This window comes from Vulpes vulpes, chromosome X (assembly GCF_048418805.1).
Source record: "Vulpes vulpes isolate BD-2025 chromosome X, VulVul3, whole genome shotgun sequence".
Taxonomy (NCBI): Eukaryota; Metazoa; Chordata; class Mammalia; order Carnivora; family Canidae; genus Vulpes; species Vulpes vulpes.
In genome coordinates, this window is record NC_132796.1 from 19,700,971 (window position 1) to 19,728,028 (window position 27,058).

The following is a 27,058-nucleotide window of genomic DNA, read 5'->3' on the forward strand; positions in this document are numbered from 1 at the left end:
AGAGAACAGTTGACAAGTTAGAGCATGTATGCTTTCCATTTTCCATAGCTGAAAATCTTTTTGTTGTTTCTTTTAATTTGAAGCAGTTTGAATAAATAACATGAAACATGAAAAGAATATGTCTCAGAGATGACATGTTGAAAATCTATTTATTACATTAATGTTCAAGTTTTTCATGGGTATCTAAGAAGTATTTGTATGTAAGTTTAGTATCTAAAAATAAGACCTATATAAATAAATATTGCAAACAAGTAAAATCAGAAAAAGGATAAAAGTGCTGTAGAAATTCAGAGGAAGGAGAAACTATTTGCAGCTTTTTCTTTTTTTGTAGGGAAGGGGACTTGAGGAAAAGGTCCAAGCAGAAATGATAAAGGAAAGGTGTTCCAGGTAGAAGAAATCCTGAGCTCAGTGTAAAGCTGGGGTCTTATCAGGGGACATGGGATGTTTTTGTTTGGCTGAAGTGTGTACATGTGGTGGTTGGGGAAGATTCTTGAAGGGAAGTTAGGGGAGAGAATGATGGAAAGATAGTTTGGGGCCGGAATTTAGAAGATGGCAGGAGTGTGAACTTTATTTGGAAGCAGCAGGGAGCCATTAGATATTTTTTAACAGAAGAATGATATCATCTAGCTGATGCTTTAGAAAAATGACTCTTGGGGCACCTGGCTGGCTCAGTCAGTGGAGCTTGGGACTGAGTTTGAGCTCCATGTTGGTAGAGATTACTAAAATAATACACTTAAAAAAAAAAAGTGACGCTTTCTATTATTTGAAATTTTAGTAAGCATTCAGCACTTACATCATCAATGAAAAATGATAAAAGTTAAAGAGAGATGCATCTAATTGTACCATTTAGGCTGGATTAGAAAGTGAGAGAGATAAGGAAACCAAAGAGGGAAATGGCTTATGCAGTATTTAGAACAAAAGTAAACCACAATCCCTGATTAGTATTAGTGTATTATTTAGTTGGTTAAGTTTTTTGTTGGTTTGTTTTTTAAAGATTTATTTATTTTAGAGAGAGCTCATGCGTGCAAGCAAGGGGAGGAACAAAGGGAGAGAGAGAGAGAGAATCCTCAAGCAGACTGTCTGCTGAGTGCAGAGGAGTTCAATGTGGGGCTCGATGCCAGGACCCCAAGATCATGACCTGAGCAGAAACCAACAGTCAGCCGCCTAACCCACTGAGCAACCTAGCCTCCAAGGTTTTTTTTTTTGTTTTCGTAAGTTTGGGCTTAAGTAGAAAAGGGAACTTTAAGGTCATTGGGATGTCTTGAAAAAAATCCAGGGCAACAAGGTTCTGGAGCTGGACTTCAGAAAGGTCTGGAGCCAGGAGCTAAAAAGCTATTAGTAAACCTTCCCCTCCCTGTTCCCTCTACTTTGTTTCTCTGGACATTCACTGGATTCTTTTTTATTTTTTATTTGTAAACTTTATCTCCCTAGTCTAACCTGAAGTTGGAAAATGGCCATCCTCATCTCCTGTGTTAAAACCAAGGGCGGTAGTGGTGGAGAGAAGAGTGATCCTTGCTCCTGGTTTCTGATTCTCAGGGATAGGACTTTGATTTTGTTATGCTCACAGATGAACTTATTTTTACTTTATACCTACTGCCAGTCAGCTGCGGCCAGGAGAGCATACATACACGGAGGGAACTGACTTCTCTAGATTAGAGGGTCAGTTAAGGGAAGTCAATATAAGTTAGGCAGAATTCCCAAAGGGTGTTTACTACAGTTATGCATTTTGAATTTTTACAGTTGTTCAATGTATTGGTTGAAAGATAGCAGACTATCTAAATTTAGAGAAGTGATAGGAAAATCATGCAGAAATTTCCCCCTAGTAAGCTATAGAGTGTGTTTAAATTGAACTTTAATAAAACTGGCTACCCTTCTGGGAATATGTGTTACACAGACTGAAAGGAGACAAGAGTGCTAGGGTGCTGGAAATGTTCTAGATCCTGATCTGGGTAGTGTAGTGATTATATGGGTTTATACCTGTGTCAAAATTCAAGGTGTGGGGCACCTAAGTGACACAGTTGATGGGAGTGTCCAACTCCTGATTTCAGCTCAGGTCATGATCTCAGGTTGTAAGATTGACCTTGGGCTCCATGCTCAGTGGGGAGTCTGCTTGAGATTCTCTCTCTGCCCACCCTTGATCTGCATTCTCTCTCTCTGAAATAAATAAATCTTTAAAAAATTCATCAATATGTGTATACCTAGTGTGTGAAAGCAGTATCTTAATTAAAAAGCTAGGCACAGCTGACATATTTATCCGCCTTGCCTTGTTATACAGATGCCCATATATCACTGGACATCAGTTAAGTTCTCTTTCATTTTAGATAAATTTTTGATAGGTGTTCATCTGTCACATAATTTTGAGTGTTTCAGAAATGTAAATATGATGAGATTTTTAGTACATGATATGAAAGTAATGTTTGGTTTATGTGTTTTTCTGATTTAGGAGCTGTGACTGATGAGAATTAAAGGCCATGGATGAAGATGGACTTGAATTACAACCACAAGAGCCAAACTCATTTTTTGATGCAACAGGTATAACTTGGGTCGTTCTGCTTCCCAACTACCAAACTTGGAGTTGGCTATCAAGTGGACGAATTGCTAGACTCTCATGTTGATACTCACACTTAGGTATCTTTTATCCTGTCAAGCCTACATTTGTTAAAGGGGCATATTATTATTCCCATCCTCAAAAATGTGTTACCCTCACAGCCAACATTCACATTTTTCTCCTTAACAGCAGCAGTATCAAAACACCAGTGTTCTCCAGTTCTTCTCATCTTACCCACTTATAGCACTAAGTCCTGTTACTTCTCCCTTTGAAAATGTTCTTGCTTATAACTTCATTCTACTGCCTCTCCCATAGACAGGCTCTGTCATCTCATTCTTAGTCTGTGGTTACTTTTAAATTCTTTTCCTTACCCTTAGTCTCTTTTGTCCAGCCCGCCAGTTAGAATACTGATTGTAAACTCTCATGTGGATCGTGTCATGTCTCTGATTTCCATTACCCAACAGGTAAAGTATAAACTCAGGCCCTCCACATTCTGACCCCATCCTACTTTTAAAACCCTGTCTCTCACAAGGTGATAAAAGGAGCCCTCTGCTTCAGGAAGATGGAGTCTGACCTCACTCTCCAAACTACCAAGACTATTAAATTCATGAAATTCTAAAAATAGAAAAAAATGTATTCATAATTTCAGATTATTTATGATTCCAGTTGTCTAACATTATAAAGTGATTATGCTAGGCTTAATAATGTAAAATGTTTTTTTGTCACATTAGCTAGCTACCCTTACAAATAAAACTTTGACTATTTTCCATTGGACTTGAAATGATCTTGCAGTATATTAAAGAAATAATGATTAGCTTTATCAGGAAATAAAATATTGATGATTTAAAATTTTAACTTTTTCTTCAATCTCTAAATCCAGCGGGGTATATGTATTTTTCTTAACAACTTGGAATAGTCTTTTAGTTTACATTTGGTAACTTCAGTTTGATAGTGATAAATGCAAAGAAAGGTATAATTCTCTCTTCATTACAACATGGAGTATAATTAACGTGATTGAAAGACTAAGCTCTTTGGAGAAGAACGCACACTATTTACTAGCTTAATCTTTCCACAAGTGAGCCTGGGTTATGGACTAAGTGGTGGATTGAAGGTTTACTGGATTTTAGCCCTGATTGTTAACACTTATGGTGTTTGTTTATCTTTGAGCAAGTCACTTAATCTGTCAGGGCCTCCATTTTCTTGTCCTAATAATAATGAAACCTCTCATTACAGTTTTTCAGAACACTTCCCATACATTCCCATTTGATCATCACAACAGTCCTGTGAGGTACGCATGGCAGATACTACTGTCCTCATTTTACTGATGAGGAAACCGAAACTCAGAGGTTAAATGACTTGCCCAAGGTCACAAAACGAATAAGTGTCTGAATGGTACTCTCTTAGATTTTGTAACTAGTCTTCTTGCCACCAAATGCTTTCATCTTTATGTCTACAAAATGGAGATTATAATGATCTGTTGCTGATGTTAATATTGAGAATATGGAAAACAAAGGAGTATAAAGCATTTTGTGGAAGTTCCCTAGAAATTAAAGCAAACATATTCTTTATTATTTCTAGATGTAATTAAAATGGATATTAACTGGCTATAAGAATTCCTGTACTTTAAATGATATTTTGGCCCTTGCTGGTCATTTGTGTTTGTTAAACAAAGCCATATGTCTCTGAGGACCTGGCCAGTGACACAGTCATTGAGTTAGGCAGCTGCTTGGACTCAGCCTGATTTGAGTTATGTCCAGAAGCACTAATCAACCGAATAGCGTTTTCGGTTAAGACTTCTATAAAACTTTCTTTTTTCTAGATCAAGATCCAAGATACTGGATTTGTTTTCTTTTATCTTCTATTTTTGGCAAGGGTATTTGATTTTGATTCCTATTTGTGACATTCATTCAGATTAATATTTACAGAGCACCATAATCTGTGCAAATTGTGTGATCTTGGTGAAGTCATTTAATCTCAATGGGGCTTCAATTGATTCAACCCTCTACCTTTATTCCTTAACTGCAGAGTGCACTAAAGTAAGGTTTCTTATATTCTGAAGAGCTGCCTGGGGAATTGGGATATGGGGGGACAGGAGGAGGCTGGATGGAGATGGAATACCCTGGTGAAGTCAGGGCAGGCCCCATTCCAGCTAACCTTGGCCTCTACCGCCCCGGAGCAGCTGCACTTTAGGCATCTCATCTATCCACAGAGACTCCTTAGCCGGTTGTCTTTTCTCTGTAACTGTGGCCCTCTTTTCATTTATGCCTCGATCGTTTTATATCCTACATTCAGAGGATAATTTCTAAATTTCCATAGTCATAAATGGAGGATATTGGTGAGATACTGTTCTAGAACAAAGGGGAAAAAAGGGGTAAAAATGGAAGGGAAGTAAAAGAGATAAATGTGAGAGCTGGAAAGAAGAAAAAGTATGAGTTGAGAAAGAGATGGAGCAAGAAGGAAACAAATGAAAACACATATAATGAAGAAAAATGGCATATTTGTCACCTGAACTTGAGTTACGTATTTTTTTGATCATCCCTATGCATATAGGTTTAACTTTAGTGAGCCTGAAATTTTACTTTCATGGTGTGTGTGTGTGTGTGTGTGTGTGTGTGTGTGTGAGAGAGAGAGAGAGAGACTGGCTCAGTTGCTTTGTTTTTCTGTATTTCCATACCTATCACTTGATTTGGAATGAGAATAAAAGTTCTTGTAGTAAAAATTTTTGTTTCTGATATGATTCAAAAATAGATTCCCTCTTCTTTAATCTGTCTTAATGTTTAAGAAAACTGAGGAGCTAGCCTGTTTTACTGGTAGGAATTAAATAACATTTATATTATTCGAGGTAGTCATGCACATCTAACCGAAATTTGTGATTTTAATTTTTTTTTCTTTTAAGGAGCTGATGCTACACACATGGACGGTGATCAAATTGTTGTGGAAGTACAAGAAACTGTTTTTGTTTCAGATGTTGTGGATTCAGACATAACTGTGCATAACTTTGTTCCTGATGACCCAGACTCAGTTGTAATCCAGGATGTAATTGAGGATGTTGTTATAGAAGATGTTCAGTGCCCCGATATCATGGAAGAAGCAGATGTATCTGAAACGGTCATCATTCCTGAGCAAGTGCTGGACTCAGATGTAACCGAAGAAGTTTCTTTAGCACATTGCACAGTCCCAGATGATGTTTTAGCTTCCGACATTACTTCAGCCTCAATGTCTATGCCAGAACACGTCTTGACGAGTGAATCTATACATGTGTCTGATGTTGGACATGTCGAACACGTGGTTCATGACAGTGTAGTAGAAGCAGAAATCGTCACCGATCCTCTCACAACAGATGTCGTTTCAGAAGAAGTATTGGTAGCAGATTGTGCCTCTGAAGCAGTCATAGATGCCAATGGAATCCCTGTGGACCAGCAAGATGATGACAAAAGCAACTGTGAGGACTACCTTATGATTTCCTGTAAGTCTTGGGGTACAGTGATTGTCAAAGGTATTTTTGAAGGCTGTATTTCCTAACTTACATCAGGGGTGAAATTTTCTTGACTTCTATAAAATTAAACTAAATTTCATATACCTACCTGCATTGTTGTTTCAGTTTGGAGCCTGTAAGATTACTCAAAATTAAGAGAAGTGAAATGGTGCAGAGTAAAGAGTCGTTTCTCTATAAGGACACAATAGAAAGATGAGATTTCTTCAGTCTAGAAAGACAAAGATGTAAAAGAGTAGAACTGAACTTTCTGAAATCATAAAGGATGTGATTAGGCTGTTACGAGCCTCTATTAGAATTAGGAATCCTCTTAAAAAGGAGTTCAACCTAGAAAAAAATGTATAACCAAACTACTTATGTTCTCGTAAATGGATGTACAATGCTAACTTATTTACTACCTGTGTACTCTACTTACATGTAAAATGCCATTTATATATCAGATAGCATGGAAAAGAGCTCTGGCATAGTGTTGAAACATTGAATGATTGATTCCAAAACATGATTTCAAGTATGATGGACTCATAGTAGGGTATGGAAGAAAAGTAAGATGTTTTGGAACACACTTGTACATTTTTAACTTAACGTCTGGAAGGATAGCTGTGTCTTCTTACAACATATTTCTTGATGCCACTTTCAGAGATAAAATCCTCAATTGGATAGACCACAGTGCTGACCCAGTATGGGGATTCTTGTGCCTTTAAGAACTAAACTTCAAACAAAGACTCAGACTATTTGCTTACCTAAAACCACAAGACTATTTGGTTTGCTTGAATATCTATTATAAAACAGGAATTTCACATAGCATATATTGGAGTCCACCAGCATTTTAGGAAATACCTTTTAAAAGTTCCAGATTTTGGAAATCCAAGAATTCTTTATGTGAAGAGGAAGAAAACGCCTTCGTTCAACGCATGTGTTTGGGCTCCCTACTCTTTGTTAGACATTGTTCTAAGTAGTGCAGATATGGATAAGTGATAAAAAGATACAGAATACAGAAAACCCATTGTCTGTAGAGAGCTTACAGTTCACTGCAGGAGATAAAGATAGGTTGCACTGAAATACCGAGGTGTGATCAAGTTGCTGTGGAGACAAGATGGAGTTGCTGACCTTTGTACTGAAGAATGAGTACTAGTTTTACCAGGTGAAGAGGGGCATGAGTTGGGAGGGAGCATTCCAGGCAAATTGTATTAGTATGTTAAAAAAAGTCCTGGCCTTTGCTGGGAATGATGGGAACTTTAGGATGTACTTGTATATCTTTGTGTACTTTCTGGTTAATTGATTAGAACAAATTTCTTGAAATAGAATTGCTGGATCAAAGGGTATACACATTTATAACTCCGGTGATATTGCCTCAATATTTTGCCTAATGATAACTCCCCCACCAAGTTTATGAGAAGATCCATTTCCGTCCACAACTGACCAACACAGGGTTGTTTTTTTTTTTTTAAGATTTTATTTATTTATTCATAAGAGACATAGAGAGGCAGAGACACAGGCAGAGGGAGAAGCAGTCTCCATGCAGGGAGCCCGATGCAGGACTCGATCTCTAAACCCCGGGATCAATCCCTGAGCCAAAGGCAGACGCTCAAACCGCTGTGCCACCCAGGAGTCCCCCAACACAGGATATTAACTTTCCTTTTTGGTTTTTGCCAATCTGACAGGGAAAAATAGGGTAGCCATTTGAAGTTTGAATTTATTTTAGCAAGATAATTTCGGTAGTAATACAGAATAAGAAGAGATGGAGAGGACTAGTAGTAGAGAGTAGTTGAAATGGTTCATTTATGAGATAAAGAAGAGACTAGTAGTAGAGAGTAGTTGAAATGGTTCATTTATGAGATAAAGAAGATCCTACTTTCATGGGAATGGGGACAGAAACGGGGAACTAGATTCAAGAGAGTTTTTAGGAAGTAAAATGGATGAGATTTCATAACAGAATAGGAGTGGGGATCTGAGGGAGAAAGAATTCATGGAGGACCAACCCTAATCTTTCTACCTGGAGGATTGGGTGCCTGGTCATGCTATTACCTAAGAAGTGGAGGAGATTTGGTGGAAAGAATATAATTTAGAACCTGTTAGAAGTTTGAGTTGCTTGCTGGGGACAGTTGATGGATATTTTTTCTCGGCAGTTGATAATACAAATTCAGTGCTTTTGAAAGAGTTGTGGCTCGAGGAAGAAATTTGGGACAACAGAATATAGATAGTATCCTATGTGGAAGTGGGTGGTGGTTCCTCAGAGAGTGCTTGTAGAATAAGAGTGTCAAGTATGCATCCTTTGGGTATTTAATAAGTATGTGGAGTAGAAGAGCCCATGAAAATCAGGGGGGTTGAGGAAGAGAAGGAGGAGAAAGATCTTTATTTTTTAAAAGATTTTATTTATTCATGAGAGACACAGAGAGGCAGAGACATAGGCAGAGGGAAAAGCAGGCTCCCTGCAGGGAGCCAGATGCAGGACTCCATCCCAGGACCCCGGGATCGTGCCCTGAGCCAAAGGCAAATGCTCAACCACTGAACCACCCAGGCGCCCCTGAGAAAGATCTTTAAAGAAGTGTTTTTAACACTGCTAAAGATGAAAAGAATTCCTGGAAGTGTCATCACTGAGTAGAGAGAGTGGAACTGTTTAATTGAGCAATTAGGAGATCATTGGTATCTTAATTAAAATAGTTTGAATAAAGCATGGGCCAAAAAAAAAAAAAAAAAAAAGAAAAAGAAAAAAAAAGCATGGGCCAATGGAGAAGAAATAGAAGAGATGAACCATAATGGATTGAGAAGTTTCGTGCAAGTGAAGTAGGTGAAGCAGTTTTTATAAGTGGCCATTTTGGTCAGTGAAGGGACAAAAGAGGCAAGAGTACAGCTTTTGATGTTTGGTTGGATAGTGAAAGTGTGTTGAGCATATTTATAGTCTTATTGGTGCAGGCACAAACCGTTGGATGGAGACTAAAGACAAGGGAAAGGTTACCAGATGGAGCAGTTCCAGAGAAGGGGGCAGAGAATGAGGTCCAGGGCAGCAGAGGGGGACTGTCCAATGAGGCCTAGAGAGGAAGAGTGAGTACCCTGTCCAAGACAGGCAGTAAAAGGAGCTTTAGAATGATGGGAGCAGGGTGCCTGGTGTGTAGTCAGTTGATAGAACATGCGACTCTTGATCGTGGGGTTGTGAATTCGAGCCCCACATTGGGTATAGAGATTACTTAAAAATAAAATCTTAAATTTTTTTTAAATGTTGAGAGTGATTTTCTTTGTGCAGCAAATTCACCTGCCAATATAGAAGGAACTGCAGAGGTTGGGTGGAAAGCTGAAGAATACAGGTGAAAAGGTGAAAAGCCTTATTCTTAAAGGGAGGAACCAGGGCAGGAAGCTTAAGAACTTACAGGATAGATTATTTAGCTGCATTGAGGGGCTGGTTGAGATTTGGAGTCTGAAGTTTATATGTAAGATGCACCATTCAGTATGAAAATACCATTTTAAAATAAGACTGCCAGATTTTCTCTTGCAAAACCAGGCAACCTAGAGGCAAGGCTGGAGAAAGCAAGAAGTTGTGTTCATCATGCTTTATGAGAGCAAGAGGATCTGGAGAAATATTTAGGAGAAAGCACTGTTGGTTCTCCTTGACTTCTCTTTTCACTTAAACTTGTTTGCTGAGGAGTAAAATGCATACATAGCTTTGGTTTGACCTTTAGCTGCATACTGTCTCTTGCCTTTATTACTCTCTTAGGAAGTCTAGCCCTCCAAGAATGTCATTAAAAAAACACTGTAAGTTGATTTAGTAACGGTTGACATAATATACTAGATTTTTTTTTAAATTAAGATTTTATTTATTATTTGAGAGAGAGAACACAAGAGCAGGGGTAGGGGTAGAGGGAGAAGCAGACTCCCTGCTGAGCAGGAAGCTGGCCTCAGGGCCCAGGACCCTGGGATCAGGACCCGAGCCAAAGGCAGATGCTTAAGCTGACTGAGCCACCCAGGTGCGTCATTCCTTTCCTTTTAAAATAGAATGTCACATCCAAGCTCAAAGAATACAAAGAACGCAGACGTGTTACCTAATCTCCCTATTTTACTATGATGAAATGGTTTGATTGCTTTTTAAAAAAAAATTTTAAAGCTTTATTTATTTTTGAGAGAGAGAGCATAATGGGAGGGCCAGAGGGAGAGGAAGAGAGAATCCCAAAGCCAACTTCATGGCAAGCACAGAGCACAACACAGGGCTCAATCTCACGATCTTGAGATCAAGACCTGAGCCGAAACCAAGAGTAGAATGTTTAACCGACTGTGTACCTAGGTGCCCCTGATTGCTTTTAAATTGGGTTTAGGGATGGTGAGTTTTGGTAGTATCTTTTGTCCTTTTGCAGGTACTGCTTCATTCATTTTCCTACCTTCCACACCATCATCCCTTTTCCCTTCAAAGTATGGTCATGTTAAAAAATTTACTTTACTTCTGGTTTGGAATCACACCAGTTGAATACTTTAGAATTAATTACCATTTCTCTTGTTTCTGCCTCCCAGTGCTACATTTCAACTTAAAACCTGAATTGATTTCAGAAGTTTAGAATTGACAAAGACTTTGTGATAAGTGTATAGAGGAACTATGGCCTGATTTTCTCCATGATTGAGAATGCAAAGATGCCATTATTAGCACTTAACTTTAACATAGCATAATGAGAGATGGTAGTAGTATCTCTGAATTCCTGTGATATTTATTCATCACCTCATCAAAGAACGTGAACACACATCGAAATACTTGTCAAAAATTTTAGTAAGTCATTGGAACTAAGAGCCTAATAAACAGCTTTTATAAAGTCTTAGTGTCTTGGCAGATTTCTTCCCTCTGAAGGTTTTGTTTAAAATGATGATGGAAAAATAAAATAAAATAAAATAAAATAAAATGATGAAGTAGCAATCTTCATTCTTTATAGTGTTCTGATAATGTATATAGACACAAATGTTCTTTGTCACAGTAGAGCTGCCTTTGAGGCCAGGATGACCTCTTTATCTCATCTTTGCAGTCTAGATGTTAAGATTGCTTCTAAATTTGATGGTTGGTTTCTTGAGAATAGGAACTATCCACTACATCTTAGCCATTGATGTATCTTCTCCATCAAACCTTATGCCTATTAAGTGTGAAGTAAATATTTGTTGGATATATGAAGGCTATAGCTACAAGTCTTTGATGTTGTGCCACATCGAATGTATTAATAATACATTTATTCCCTACCGAAACCTATTGGTTCTCACTTGGTTCTGATTAGGCTAGATATGGTGGTACTGCTTTATGGCACTTGAGTTTTCTAAGTCTCTGAGAAGTGGAATGTTTGAGTCATCCATTTGTTAACTAAGTTGTTTTTTAGTTCTCCTTTAATCCAAGACAGCTGCCAGACATCCCTAATTTCTTTGCAGTGGTCTTCAGCCTCCTGGAGTTTCACTTTGCAGCTGTAGAGTCAAGATGCTGTTTTGTCAAACATCAGTTTGTACAATAGGGAAAGTTGGAGAAGCTCTGATGATGATGAGTCAGGCACTGTCTTACAACAGCTGCAGGAAGCAAAATACTCTCCGGGTGCCTCTGATATTAACATGGTCAACAAGAAGTTACTCTTTAGATCTTATTGACATCTCCATGTCTTTTAATTAGAACAGTTAGAAGATGAGCAGGAGCTACGTATTCCTCTCTAATCCTAGATTCAATTTAAGTGTTAGTCTTTTTGGTAACAGCTTTAACATAACATAACAGCATGTGACATTTGTCATACCGTTTGTTCATTTAAAGTGTGCAGTCCAGAGGTTTTTAGTGTATTGACTAACTTGTGCAACCATCAAGTTTTAGAAAATTTTAGTTACCTCAAGGAGAAACTTCATACCCTTTAGCTATCACCCCCATCAACCATCCCTGTCCCTTGCAGATCTAAGCAACCCCTAATCTACTTTCTGCCTAGATAGCTTTGCCTATTAGGGATATTTCCTATCAGTGGAATCCTATAATACATAATCTCTGTGACTGGCTTTTTTCACTTAGAGAATGTTTTCAACATGTTTCATTGCTTCATTCCTTTTTATTCCTGAAGAATATTCCATTTTCTGGGTGTTCAGGGCATATATTTTAGTCCATTTGTAAGTTGTTTCTACTTTTTAGCTATTATATATCTATGATATTAATGGCTGTGTTCAAGTTTTTGTGGACATATGTTTTATATGTGGCATTGCTGGGTCATATGGTAACTCCTATGTTTAATGTTTTAAGGAATGCCAGACTGTTTTCTAGAGGGCCTGCACCATTTTACATTGCCACCAGCAGTGTATGAGAGTTCCAGTGTCTCCATACCCTTTTGTAGTACTTGTTAATACTGTCTTTTTTTTTTTTTTTTTTTTTTTCTTAATCATAGCTATCCTAGTGGATGTGAAGCAATATCCTGTTGTGGTTTTGATTTACATTTCCCTGATGGTTAATGATGTGAAGTGGTTTTTCGTGTGCTTACTGACCATTTGTACATGATCTTTGGAGAAATGTTTCTTCGGATGCCTTGCCCATTTTTAAATTGAGTTACTTACCTTTTTATTATTGAGTTGAAAGAATTCTTTATATATTCTAGATATAAATCCCTTAGCAGATACATGATTTACAGATATTTTCCCCCATTCTGTCAGTTAGTCTCCACTTCTCTGAGTGTCCTTTGATGCTCAAAAGTTTTAAATCTTGGAGTCCAGTTTATATATTTTGTTGTTGCTGTGGCTTTGGTGTCCTATTGAAGAAACTGTTGCTTCATGCAAGGTTACAAAGATTTACACCTGTGTTTCCTTTTAAAGTTTTATATAAAGCTTTGGTTCTTATATTTAGGCCTTTGATCCATTTTGAGTTTATTTTTATATAGGGTGTGAGGTAGATAAGGAGCGAGCTTCATTCTTTGGCATGTGGATATTCAGTTGTCCCAGCACCATTTGTTGAAAAAAAACTATACCCATTGGATGTTCTTGGCACTCTTGTTGAAAATAATTGACTATAAATGTGAGAAGTTTATTTTTTTTGGACTCTTAACTCCGTTTCATTGATTATCCTTACACTAGTTCTGTGCTATCAGAGTACTTAGTGAATTTGCAAAATTTACAACCCTAAATATTAAAGTCTAAATTTTTAAGCCTAGGCGAAAATGCATAATTCAGTTTTAAAAGGTATAACACAATAAGTGATGGCAACATAAAATGTTCTTATGGAAAAAAGGATACTTGGGTATGTTTGTCTATCTTTTATAGTAACATCAAAGGAAACAACTAATATGCCTCTGGAACATGGGATCCTTCCTGTCAAAAACTGAACACTTAGCCATAGAGTCTCTTTTCTAATGTAAACCTATATGATGCTTCATTTCTAATATACATTTGAATAAAATATGTGCTGTCAGTTATGTTAAGCAGTTTTAAAATACATGAATTAAGAAAAATTATAGCAAAGAATTTAAACTTAGAACTCTTTAAACTAGTTTGGTTAAATAAAAGTATGACAGATTTTAACACATTGATTATAAAATTGGAAATTTAAAAATAAATAAATAAATAAATAAAATTGGAAATTTTACTTTGTGCGAACCATAACTTTAATAAAAGTATTTTATGACAGTGAGTGTGGAGTAATAATATAGCTATGTTCTATCCATTTAGTTGTTTTTATATTCTAAGGCTAAGGATATTTTCACTAAGATAAAGTTGATTTCAAAATACTATTTTCTGTAATATGCAACTGCTTGTATAAAAGCTGAATGTTAATAAATCATTAGATTGGTTCTTAGCTAAGATTATTTAAGCTCTTTTGGTCGGGTGGCATTTAGAGAATTTAAGTCCATTTGAATTAGTATTTCAAGGAAGAGCTCAGGTGCTAATGCATGCAAAATGCTTTCACACTCATCAGACCTATTTTCTAATGAGTCAGTTTGCATTTCCATCAGAAGATGGAATTAAGTTTGGTGAACTTTGTTGTTAGTAAAGCTTATTTTTCAGGGGGAAAATGTTTATGACTACATTTGTAGTTTGATTGTTAAATCAATATGGACAATGTCAAAAAACATTTTTTTTTAACTTTGTTATCCCAGGAAAGATTATTTTATTGGAGATTTGTAGCAAGTTGGTAACAATAAAAATAGGTAATAGTAAACCTTCAATAAATAGTATCTGTGGGCCAGAACTTTGTATATATTATTTTCTTGATGCAACCTTATAATGTTGGTGTTATCACTGTTCTTTACATACTAGGTAACATGACCAGTTTAAGTAATAACATGACCAAAGTTACACATCCAGCTAGCATTAGGTTGAGGATATGAAATCAAGTGTGTTTTATTCCAAAGTGTTTATCTTCCTCTCTCATACTGTCTTTCTTCGTGTGTGTGTGTGTGTGTGTGTATTTATATACGTAGGTGTATAAAACTCATACTACAAAGTAGTAGAGTTTGGCTTAAATAGTGCTTAGTGGTGAATGAAGAAAGCAAATAGAATTCAGTGATTATTAAAATTTACAATATTATTTTAAACTTTTAAAAAAATTTACAATGTTACTGAATACCCAATTTCAGCAGTATTAGGAAATAATTTAAGGGCTTAAACATTTTCATAGTTAATTCATAGCAGAAGCTACCCAGACAGCTTCCAAACCCTATTCCATTGTTTTGCTACCTAAGGAATAGGTTTTTTTCCCCAAATTTATGGTTAAATGAGAAGAAGAAATCACACATAAACTATTATTTTTACTTTTGCCTGTATTTACTTTCCTTGTGTCTTCATTCATTCAAAAACATTTATTGGCCACCACGATAAGTTAGGAACCTTGGTAGCTGTTAAAGGTAAACAGTGAAAGTCTCTGGCTTTTTAGAGTCCACAGTCCTGGAGGGAAGACAAGCAGATCATTATAGTTGATTATGAAAAGATAGATAACTGGAAATACAAAGTATTTTGGAAGCAAAAGATAGATAACTGGAAATACAAAGTATTTTGGAAGCACTAAGGGAGGAAATGGTGGGGGAATTTTTGGTATACTTGAGTAAGCTACATGCCGTGAAAGCATTACAAACCAGAGTTCAATGGAAACTGAATATTTCATCTCTACTCCTATATTTCATTTCTATATTTCATCTCTATATTTTATCTCTACTCCATTTCCTTCCCTCCCATATTGTTTTGAAGCAAATTCCACACATACTTCATATATAGGTATTTCAGTATATATATCTCTGAAAGACCAGGATTTTTTAAAAAGTGAAACAATCTCATGGTCACATCTTTAAAAAAAAACAATTTGAGGTGAACTCAGTTTGAAGGATGAGTGCACAGCTAAGGCAGGAGGAATGGCAGAGAGGAGGGAAAAGGGCCTGTTTAAAGGCAAGGAGATGTGAAAGATCTTGGAGTGTTCAGATTGCAAATAACATCTTTGGTGAAGAAAATGGAGGAAATGGTGAGAAATAGGACAAAATAGGCAGGGCCCAAATCTTAAAGGCCCTTGAATGCACTAAGAAGCCTATTTTACCTTGTAAAGTAGGGGAGTTGTTAAAGGGTTGTAAGCCGATTAATAATAACACAGTTAGGGACGCCTGGGTGGCTTAGCGGTTGAGCGTCTGTCTTTGGCTCGGGGTATGATCCTGGGGTCCCGGGATCAAGTCCCACATCGGGCTCCCTGCGTGGAGCCTGCTTCTCCCTCTGCCTGTGTTGTGTCTCTGCCTCTTTCTCTGTGTTTCTCATGAATAAATAAATAAAATCTTAAAAAAAAAATAACACAGATTGGTAGTTTGGAAAGATCATCCTCATGGCAATGTTGAGAGCAGACAAGGTAAGAGTAAAATCAAACAAAAAGTACACTATGAGAGATTTTAGTAGTTCAGGTAAGAAACAGATGATGACAGTTTGAAAAAAGGTTTTATCAGTAGAGTTTGGCAGAAACGGCTTCATGACATATTTAGGAAGTAGGATTTGGATTAAATTTAGACCTGAGGAAGAAGGAGAGTTCAAAGCTCTCTTCCTGATTTATGGCTTGTGGAGCTGGGCAGATGACAAAACCATTACCAGATGAGGAGCACATTTGGACATGCTGAAGATCTGTCCACAGGGTTGCTGCCTACCGCTGTCCACATGATGCCCCTGGCCTCCTAGGTGAGATATCCTGACCAGTTGGTCTGATGTTAGTTCCTAGTTTAGCACAATGTTTGGTCATAGTAGACATCTAATAAAAAATGGTTTGGTGTAAGGGGGTGTGGGGCGGAGAAGGGTGGGCCTGGGTGGCTCAGTCAGTTAAGCATCCTACTAGATTTCTGCTCAGGTTATGATCTCAGGGTTGTGAGATCAAGCACCATGTCAGGGCTTAAGAGTCTCTCCCTCTGCCCTCTGCTTCCCACTCAAAAGTGGTTCCGGGAATGAATGAATAAATAAATCCAAACTTCTATGTTTAATGCATAAACTCTGAGGGTTAATACAATCTAATGGTTTATTGATTCTCAGGGCTATTAGCACAGGAGACATGGTAAAATATTTGTTTATTTTGTTCTGTGGGTAGATTGTTGAATGTTTATGCATCTTACCATTATTTTTATACATGTACTCTATCAGTTTTGTTTCTTAACCATTTGGTAAACCACAGAATAAAATTATAGAATTTTAAAAATATATATCCTCGTGGGAATGTTACTGAAATGTGAGAAAAGTCTTAGAGAAGACATTGAAGAAGCTTTGAGCTTGTTTTGATAAAATTCAAAAAGTTTCCTGTTAATCCATCTGAAGTTATTGTCTTTACTGTGGGCACTCCAAAACTTATTTAGAAATCAACTCTAAAATTGGGGCGCCTGAGCGGTTCTGTCGGTTAAGCTTCTGCCTTCAGCTCAGGTCATGATCCCAGGTTCATGTTGGGCTTCCTGCTCAGCAGGGAGCCTGCTTCTCCCTCTCCCTCTGCTCTTCCCCACTGTGTTCTCTCTCTTTCAAATAAGTAAATAAAATCTTTAAAAAAAAAAAAACACTAAAATCAGTGAATTAAGAGTTTTCGGTTTAATGTTTAGCCTGTATGTCAGATTTGTAGCAAGAATAAAGCACTCAAGGCACATTTATTGTTGTCTTCCCCTCTCCCCACCAAAAATAAGATTGGATAAAAAGTCTGTATCTCAAAAGCCTTAGAAGCAGTTGGAGCTTCACATTAGCCTTGTGACTCATATTTGCTGTTTATCTGCTTGTGACCTAGACAAAATTGTCCAACAGCTTGGCCTTTGAACAGATCCATGATTACTTTGTGGGATAATGGGAGTTGGGCAGGGAAAATTGAGAGGAGGAGAGATGGGGAGAGAGAAAACACGTCTCCTTTCAGGATCTTTGAGAAGCTGTTTGGTGTATGGAAACAGTGCCTGCGGTTTAGTCAGCCAGCGTTCCATTTGGATGCCAGCCCAGCTGCCTACTAGCTGTATGATTTTGAGCAAATTATTGACTTCTTTTTGGCTTTCGTTTTTTTATTTGTAAGATGGCAGGCCTACTACCTGTCTTGTGAGCTGGTTTGGGATAATTAGAGATCACATGCAGCAGGCGCCCAGCTCAGAGCCTGCCTGTCAGTAACAGCTAGCTAGTCGTCCACTAGAGTTTCTCTGGTGGCATCATCTGGACCAGTAGGACTAGCTCTGGACTGGCTTCACTTAAGACCTTGCTGTTGTCTGGAGAATTTTTGGGTAAAGGCAGGCACAAGTTGGGATTGTAATAGTCACTCCTTTCTTTTCCTCTTGAATTTATAGTATTAAGAAATCCTTTGTTGGTTAACTAGGTTTAGTTATGTTTTAGACCAATTCAGTGCAATTTGGCAAATATTTTTTGTATATTCTCTCTCTTAACATTATGCTGGATATCACTGTAACTTAGGCACTTGAATGACCCTTTGTACAAAATAAGGCTATTTTCATTAAATCTTTGAAGCTCTCCAGGAAAGTTCCAAGAAGTAAAGGAGATCAGAGTATAACTAATTCTCTGAGATTTTTTTATAGGCTATATAATAAAAATAAGATGGAATTTTAACTACAGAAAGGGGATTCCTGGGATCCCTGGGTGGCGCAGCGGTTTGGCGCCTGCCTTTGGCCCAGGGCGCGATCCTGGAGACCCGGGATCGAATCCCACATCAGGCTCCCGGTGCATGGAGCCTGCTTCTCCCTCCGCCTGTGTCTCTGCCTCTCTCTCTCTCTCTGTGACTATCATAAATAAATAAAAAATTTAAAAAAATTAAAAAAAAAAAAGAAAGGGGATTCCTAAGGAGGAAGCTAAGAAAGGGAGGTCCAGAAGTGAACTATAAAATGTATTTATCTACTGGAACATCTGCTTACTCAGCAGAATGCTTCTTGTAAGTTACTTAGTTTTTTAGGTGCTCCGGTTTCACATCTGTAAAGTGGAGATAAAACACCTAGGTCATGGAGCTGTTGTCATTGATTTCATGATAAAATAGAGACGGACACCACTTACCACAATGTCTAGGACATAACAATTGTTCATGAGCTCAGGTATCCTTTTAAGGGGAACTGCCCATCTATGGTATATTTTACTATTAAGTAACCACCTGCCCACACAGGAAATCTTAAGACATTGAATAATACCAAGTTTTTACTCTGTAGTTTTTCTTTTGATTGGATTTTGTGTTTAGAAGTTTAAAAAATGTGAAGTGAGTAAGTAGTAAGACTATTGGACTTGTCAGAGTAAGTTAGAACAGGCTCTTGGTTCAGGGAACCAAATTCTTTCTTGAATGCTATACTGACTATGGTCTTCTGGAAAGGCCTGATTTCCCTCCCTGATGTCAATCCTAACATTCAAACCTGGGGCTCTTGTTAAACTTTAGAAAAGATTTGTGTATTTAGACTGTCCTTGAAATAAATTATTTAGGATGTAAAATCATCTTTATTTTTCTTTCAAAATTAGCCTGTTTTTTAAGATCTTTCAGATAACTAGCTTCTGATTCTGGAAGGCTGGAATTTAGTGACTGAATCTATGTCCTCCTTGTGAGTACTGGTCATAGTTTATAGACTTCAAGCTTAATTAAACTTTGTCTTTGAGACTGATTCCATCCTCATAGCATGGATTTTCCTTCTTAAGTGTCTGTGCTTTCTGAGAAATCTGTCCTTAAGTTTGACTGACTTCTCCGTCCACTTAGGTTTTTCTTTGAATCCTCCTTTTCCCAGTGACTCCCCTCTTGAAGCTTTTTATGTTTCTGCTCCATTCTGAAGTAGTTGCTTTCTAGGCTTAATGTCATACAGACCTTTTTCTGAAATTTTCCTTTTCTCATTTCCTGAGATTTATCTACTGTTTTTTGGATTCCCATGCCACCTTCTTTCTTGATTTACTCTTATTGTACTGGACCACATATTGACATAACTTCCTAAGGAGTATAGATTGTATACTAAAAACATTTTTATTCTATCCTTAAGCATGATTGATAATTTGGTGAGGTACAGAATTCTAGGTTAAAGAGAACTTTCCCTGAGAACTTGTGATGCCATGTTTCACTGTCACCTAGCATCTAATATTATAGTTTAGGAGCCTGATGTCATTTTGACTTTCATTCCTTTGTAGGTGTTTCTTTTTCTTCTGAAAGCTTTTAAGATCTTCCTTTACCCTGCTGGTCTGAAATATACAATTGTGTTTAGTTAGGTGTAGGTCTTTGTCATGCATTATATTTTCATGCATGATGAGCTCTTTGAATCTAAGGATTCATGTTCTTCAGCTCTCTAAAATATTTTTATTTATTAATACAATATATTAATTGCAAGAAGAATCTCTGAAAGAAACAGAGTAAGTGTATCCCAACAATTGTCTGAGCCTGTGTATTCCAATATGGTAGTTATTAGCTACATGTGGCTAATTAAATTTAGTTAAATGAAAAATAAAATTAAATCTATAGTTTCTGAATTGCACCAACCATATTTCAAGTGCTCAATAACCACATATGTCTAGTGCAGATATAGAACATTTCCAACATCTTTTTTATTTTTATTATTTTTAACGATTTTATTTACTCATGAGAGAAACAGAGAGAGAGAGGCAGAGACACAGGCAGAGAGACAAGCAGACTCCACGCAGGAAGCCCGACATGGAACTTGATCCCGGGTCTCCAGGATCATGCCCTGGGCCAAAGGTGGCGCTAAATCGCTGAGCCACCTGGGCTGCCCATGCTCTCTTTTTTAAAAGTCAAAAAGGAGATGCAGAAGTTCAAAGAATATAAGACAATAGAAGCAGATAGAAACAGAATTCAGAAAGAAATTGAAGAGAAAAATAAAACTATCAAGATAAAAGCCAGCCTAGAAGCAACGGTAAGAATAAATATGCCTCAGTAAATAAGCACAGGCAGAGGATCCAGCTTTAGGAAATCACAAAAATGAAATGATTAAGGAAAAAAGTACAAAAATAATTATGGAGGAGATGGCTAGATACAGGAGACAGATAAAGGAGACAAACACATAAGGGGAATTCTAAAAGAAGGGAACAATGAATGAACTATAAAAATATTTATAATGGAAGAACCTGTCCTAAGATAAAAATTGGAATCTTTCAGGGAATTTTCCTGAAATATAAAATCTTTCTTGTTTCAAGAAATTGACAGGATGATAAAAACAGCAAGTCATAATCCTAGTGATGTTTAGTGAAATTTAATTTAATCTTAGTAAAGAGTTATAAGGACATCAACACAGAGATACTCAGTGTTTGAAGATAGTGGAACAACTCTTCAAAGTTCTGAGAAAATGTAACTTAAAAATTTTATTCCCAGCCAAATTGTTTTGGAAATGAAGGCCACAGACTGACATTTTCAAATATTCAAGAACTCAGGAACTGTAACATCCATTTGCCCTCTTGACAGCCCTATTTGGTAAGGAATCTAGCAAACCAAAGGATCAGTCAGTATAGAGAGGTATAGACTGGAGAAACCATGGTAAAAGGGTTGGTAGTGAGCATTGGCATTCATTTAATATCAAAGTAACTATAAAATATTTGGGACAGGGAGGGGCACCTGGGTTGTCAGTGGGTTGAGGGCCCTACTGTTGATTTTGGCTCAGGTCATGGTCTCAGGGTCTTGAGATTGAACCCATCATTGGGCTCTGGGCTAATCGTGAAGCCTATTTAAGATTCTCCCTCTCCCTCTGCTGACCCCCATTCCCCATGTGTGTGCACTCTCAAAAAAAAAAAAAAAATGAAAGGTGGAAGGGAAGGTCTGTTGATGTGTTCATTTCCGTATCTTTCATAGTAGGATGACAGTAGATACAGACTTTTTTTTTAAGATTTTATTTATTCATGAGAGATACAGATTGAGAGGCAGAGACATAGGCAGAGGGAGAAGCAGGCTCCTCATGGGAAGCCTGATCCCAGGACCCAAGCCGAAGGCAGACGCTCAACCACTGAGCCACCCAGGTGCCCCAGATATTGGGTTTAAAATTGATTCATGGGGCACCTGGGTGGCTCAGTCGGTTAAGTGTCCGATTCTTGGATTTGGCTCAGGTCATGATCTCAGGGTCATGAGATTGAGCCCTGCATCAGGCTTTGCACCTGGGCATGGAGCCTGGTCAAGATTCTTTGTGTCCCTCTCTTGCACAGATGTTCTCTTTAAAAAAAAAGATTAATTCATGTGTTATGAGCAAACTATGACTAAATGTTTTTGTAATATATTTACTTTAGAGGGTTAAGAACTAGTAAGATAATGACTAGACATTTACTTGAAGATCAGCATTTAAGAAATGAATGTTGTATCTTTATGTCAGTGTATTGTAGACATTTGGGATACATCAGTGAACAATGATACATACAATGGAACATACATGCCAGTGCTTTTCCCTCCCTTATGTTATGTTCTAAAGAGTTACACAGACAAATAAGTGATGTAGTATGAGTGATACCTTCTTGGGTAGAAGACAAGAGTATAAGGAGAATTTTGGGTTACAGATGTGGTCAGGGTTTGCTGAGATGACATTTGAGCACAGATTTAATTTTGAGATACCTGATGGACATCAAAGACATGTACAAATCTGAGTTGGGGAAATAGGACTAGAACGGAGATGCAAAATTGGGAGTTGTTGGCATACAGATAAAATTTAAGCTATAAAACAGAATGACATTGTCAAAGGAGTGATTGTAAATAAACCAAGACCAAAGACTAAGCCCTGAGGTTTGCAACCTTAAGAGGCTAAGTAAGAGGCAGCTCCTGCAAAGGACTGAGGAGGCATGGCCAGTGAGAGAGGAGGAAAGCAAGAACTTGCATCCTGGAAGCCAAGTGAGGAAAGTGAATTAGAGTCAAGTGATGAGCAGTTTTGGTGAGGTCATGGGCTCGATTGAAGTGAGTTTAGAGGATATGAAATGACAAGAATTGGAGAAATGAGGTCAAGAGTTTTTGTTTTAAAGGGGGAAAGAGAATAGTTTGTTTATATACTGATAAAAGCAATCCAGTAGCGGGGAGAGAATGTTGGAGCAATAAAGAGGGGGCAGGCTTTAGCTAGGAATGCAGGTGATTTGTCTTTGGTAACAGGCTGGGTTTGGTTGCTGGTAGGTGTGTAGATCTGGCTGTCAGTGAATCTTCCAATCATTTCACTTGTTCTCCGTGAAATAAGATCATCAACTGAGAATGAGGATGGGGAGGTGAAATTAGAGATTTGAGGAGAGAGGATACTAGTAAATAAGAGAGAGGGAAAGTAGCAGAAAAGCTTTGCTTCAGGTTCAGGGTCATGAATTTAAAGTGAAGCCATCAGTGTGCATGTGTGTTTCCTATCAGATTAGTGACATAGATGCTGGTACAGAGGCAGAGAGGAAAGTTGAAATTAGGCAAGTTTATGGTTCTACCAAGCCAGTATGATGGAATGAGAGGAGGCGGGGGAGGGCAGGGGATTGGAGAGCAAGGGAATGAGATTGACTGTGGAATTAAAGTTGAGTTCAAGTAAATTATAATGTAATAATTTTTGTTTAAAAATGACATATTACAGTATCTAGTTTTCATTAAAATATCTGTTCACTCTTTAATTTATAAATATGCATAGGCAAATGTCTGAATAATCTGTAAATTGGTAGTTCTGGGTGGTAGGATTTTGATCACATTTTAATTTACTTTTATACTTTAAAAATACTTTTTTTCAAACAGTAAGATGTACAATTCCTACAATGAATTATATACAAGTACAATAAGCATAAAGGCATGGAAATAAAAATGTATTGTTTAAGCTCAGGGCACATGGGGTTGTCTAGGGCCTGATGGGGGAGGCAAGGCCGAAGGCACAAGGCACCTTGGTCAGAGGTTGGATGCTAGACTATGCAGTTTGTATTTTATTTGGTAGGAAATAGGGTACCATTCTGGGCCAGAGAGTAATGCAACTGGGTCTTTGTTTTAGGAAAGCTGACTGAGGGCTGTGTCTAGGAGTATTTGGTAGGAGACCTAGGAAGAAAGAGATCAAATGGTAAAGATCTCTTCTTTCTTTTTATGATGTTAATTTGTTCACAATACAATTCCACTGCAATCCAATATGTATTTTTCTATCTTGGTAAAAGTTGCAAGAAATTTGTCTAGAAATTTAAGTGAGATTAAGTGAGAATAACAAAACAGTATTACCTATTCTTTTTTTTTTTTTTTTTTTTTTTTAAGCCTTCTGGGTTTGTGGCTCAGCGGTTTAGCACCGCCTTCGGCCCAGGGCCTGATCCTGGGGACCCGGGATCAAGTCCCACGTCAGGCTCCCTGCATGGAGCCTGCTTCTCCCTCTGCCTGTGTCTCTGCCTCTCTCTCTCTCTCTCTCTCTCTGTCTCTGTCTCTTATGAATAAATAAAATAAAATAAAATAAAATAAAATAAAATAAACATAAAATGTATTATTGGTTTCAGAGGTAGAGGTCAGTGATTCACCAGTCTTATATAACACCCAATGCTCGGGATCCCTAGGTGGCGCAGCGGTTTGGCGCCTGCCTTTGGCCCAGGGTGCGATCCTGGAGACCCGGGATTGAATCCCATGTTGGGCTCCTGGTGCATGGAGTCTGCTTCTCCCTCTGCCTGTGTCTCTGCCTCTCTCTCTCTCTCTCTCTCTGTGTGACTATCATAAATAAAAAAAAAAAACAAAAAACAAAAAAAACACCCAATGCTCATTCCATCATGTGCCCTCAGTACTGTTCATCACCCAGTTACCCCATCCCCCTACCCACACCCCCCCTTCAGCAACCTTCAGTTTACTTCCTATGATTAAGAGTCTCTTATAGCTTGTCAATCTCTCTGATTTCATCTTTTTTTTTCTTTCCTCTCTTCCCCTTGATCCTGTTTTGCTTCTTAAATTCCACATGAGTGAGATTATATTATCTTTCTCTGATTGACTTATTTTGCTTAGCATAATATTCTTTAGTTCCATCCATGTCATTACAAGTGGCAAGATTTAATTTTTTTTCACGGCTGAGTAATAGTCCATTGTATAGATATCCATTCATCTGTCAGGGGACATCTGGGTTCTTTCCATAGTTTGGCTATTGTGGACATTGCTGCTGTGAACATGGAGGTGCAGGTGCCCCTTTGGGTCACTACATTTGTACCTTGGGGGTAAGTACCCAGTAGTGTATTACCTATTTCATAAGGTTTTTTTTTTTTTTTTTTTTAATTTTTATTTATTTATGATAGTCACAGAGAGAGAGAGAGGCAGAGACACAGGCAGAGGAAGAAGCAGGCTCCATGCACCGGGAGCCTGACGTGGGATTCGATCCCGGGTCTCCAGGATCGCGCCCTGGGCCAAAGGCAGGCGCTAAACCGCTGCGCCACCCAGGGATCCCCCATAAGGTTTTTATGAGGAGTAAATGGTTACATTTTAAGGGCTTATCATCATGCTTGGTGCAAGGTATGTGGTCAGTAAATGTTACATTATCCATCATGACCACCGTCCTTCCTTGTTACATAGATTCTCCATCAGCTTAGTTTCACTGATCTTCTAATTAGATCAGCATTTAACAGTTTACTTGAGGGGCACCTGGGGGGGCTCAGTTGGTTAATCATTCAACTCTGGATTTCAGCTCAGGTCTTGATGTCAGGGTCATGATTCAAGCCTGGCATGTGGAGACTTCATAAAGAAGAAGAAGAAAAAAAAAAAACAAAACGAGCGCTGTGTGGCTCAGACAGTTAAGTGACTGACTTGTGTTTTGGGTTCAGGTCCTGCTCTCAGGATCATGAGATTGAGCCTTGTGTTGGGCTCTGCGCTGGACCTGGAACCTGCTTAAGATTTATATTCTCTCTCTCTCCCTCTTTCCCTCCCCCCTCCTTCTGCCCCTCCCCCCCATAAGTGCTCTTTTTCTCTCTAACCCCAAAACCAAAAAGAAAAACAATTTACTTGAAGTGGTTTATTTCCTGCCTCCACTCCAGTAATTTTTCTTTTCCAGAAACTACTGGATTTTTTGAGATCTTAATGAGCTATGTTTTTTAGGCACAGTGGTATCTATTACCATTGCAAATAAGTATCCCTCAATTTTTGGTCTTTAGGAGAGTTTACTGAAGCTTCCTTCAAGCAGTATAAAGTATTGCCTATATTTTGCTATAGTTTTGCTCTTACTAATGAGATCATTGATAAGTCCAGTGTTTCTCAGTTTTGAAGTTTAAAATGCTGGCTGAGTTGTAAAGGTTATTATATAAGGCTTGAGGACACTGATGCCGATTTAACAAAAATAGAAAAACTGGGAAGAAAATTTACTAACATGATGGAGTCTCTGGTTGGTGGGACTATTGGTGTTTTTTTAAATAATAAGTCTTATACAGTAAATTAAAAAATCAGAAGATGAAAATAAAGATCTTGGTTCTATTTTTTTAAGTTTTTTTTTTTTTTTTTAAGATTTTATTTATTCATGAGAGACCCAGAGAGAGAGGCAGAGACATAGGCAGAGGGAGAAGCAGGCTCCCTGTGGGGAGCCTGATGTGGGACTCGATCCCAGGATACTGGGATTATGACCTGAGCCAAAGGCAGATGCTCAACCACTGAGCCACCCAGGTGCCCTAAGATCTGGGTTCTAAAGACAGGCACCTCTTTTCTCTCCCATCTCTTATTTATTAGTTCATTGACTTTGGGCAAATCACATACCGTCTCAGAGCCTTTGTTTCTTTATCTGGAAAAGGTAAGGATCAAATAAAAGTACATAGAAATGATAAGGAAATAGCAAAATGCCATGCAAATGGTAGTTATTATTAGAAGTAGTCTTAATTTACAGAAATTATGCTCTTCTATTTTGGAGAGGCCTTGTTCCAGACCTCTAGTTCTTCATCACTACATTAGAAGAAGGCACTTAGATGGAAATCATACATATGATGACTCAGTTTTATGCAAGATTTCTTTGTCTATTTTTAGAAATTCATTTTTAATGGTAGCTTTAAAATCAGAGAAATTTTGAGTACTTAACAGGACCATCAAAGTGGTTTTAAAAAAATCACTTCTGTAATACTTCATATTCAGAATAATTTCATAAGTTGAGTTAGTGGGGCAAATTTTCAAGGCAAAAACCTGAAGGTGAATTCTACTTTTGTCTAACAATAGAATGGCTTTGCTTGGCTCTGGTGAACCTGTATACTTGAAATGTGTTTTCCTAGACAATAATGAAAGCAAAGAGAAAAAGGTCTTTTACTCCGAATTATAGATAAATACATGACATTTGGCAAGCTCCAAAATGATGAGGTTTTTCAGTCATCAAAGGTTTTATCTTATGGGTACCAACAAACTAACATATGCTAAAACAGCTAGCCTGACCCTGTTCTTTGTGCACACAAGGACACTTGATTTTCTAGTATCTGTTACAATCAGTTTGACAAGCCTTGCCCAAAAAAGGGCAAGCTTCATCAATAATATCAAACTGTTCAGAGATGAGTTTTCTGAAGATGTAACAGATTTATTCAGAACTCTCTGACTCATTTGGTGAGATCTTCATCCTTGTAACTGCTACCTCACTTTGAAATTCCAGGGCTGCTTTTAACAAAATGGCCTTGGCTCAGTCAGCCGGCTATGTCATAAAAATATTGAGCTTTGAGAAGGGGGTAAATATACGTCAGGCTGGATGTTGAAGCCACCAGCC

At 37.8% G+C, this 27,058-nt stretch overlaps 1 protein-coding gene across 10 annotated transcripts in view; it reads left to right on the forward strand.

Moving 5' to 3' along the window:
• The window catches only part of ZFX (zinc finger protein X-linked), a 94,924-nt gene that overhangs the window by 57,420 nt on the left and 10,446 nt on the right, over window positions 1-27,058 (forward strand). For all 10 annotated transcript variants that reach the window (XM_072744492.1, XM_072744496.1, XM_072744489.1 and 7 more), the window contains 2 exons: window positions 2,444-2,532; window positions 5,445-6,014. In XM_072744492.1, the coding sequence (XP_072600593.1) occupies window positions 2,472-2,532; window positions 5,445-6,014 (631 nt within the window). In that variant the 5' untranslated portion in view covers window positions 2,444-2,471. The remainder of the gene's footprint in view (window positions 1-2,443; window positions 2,533-5,444; window positions 6,015-27,058) is intronic.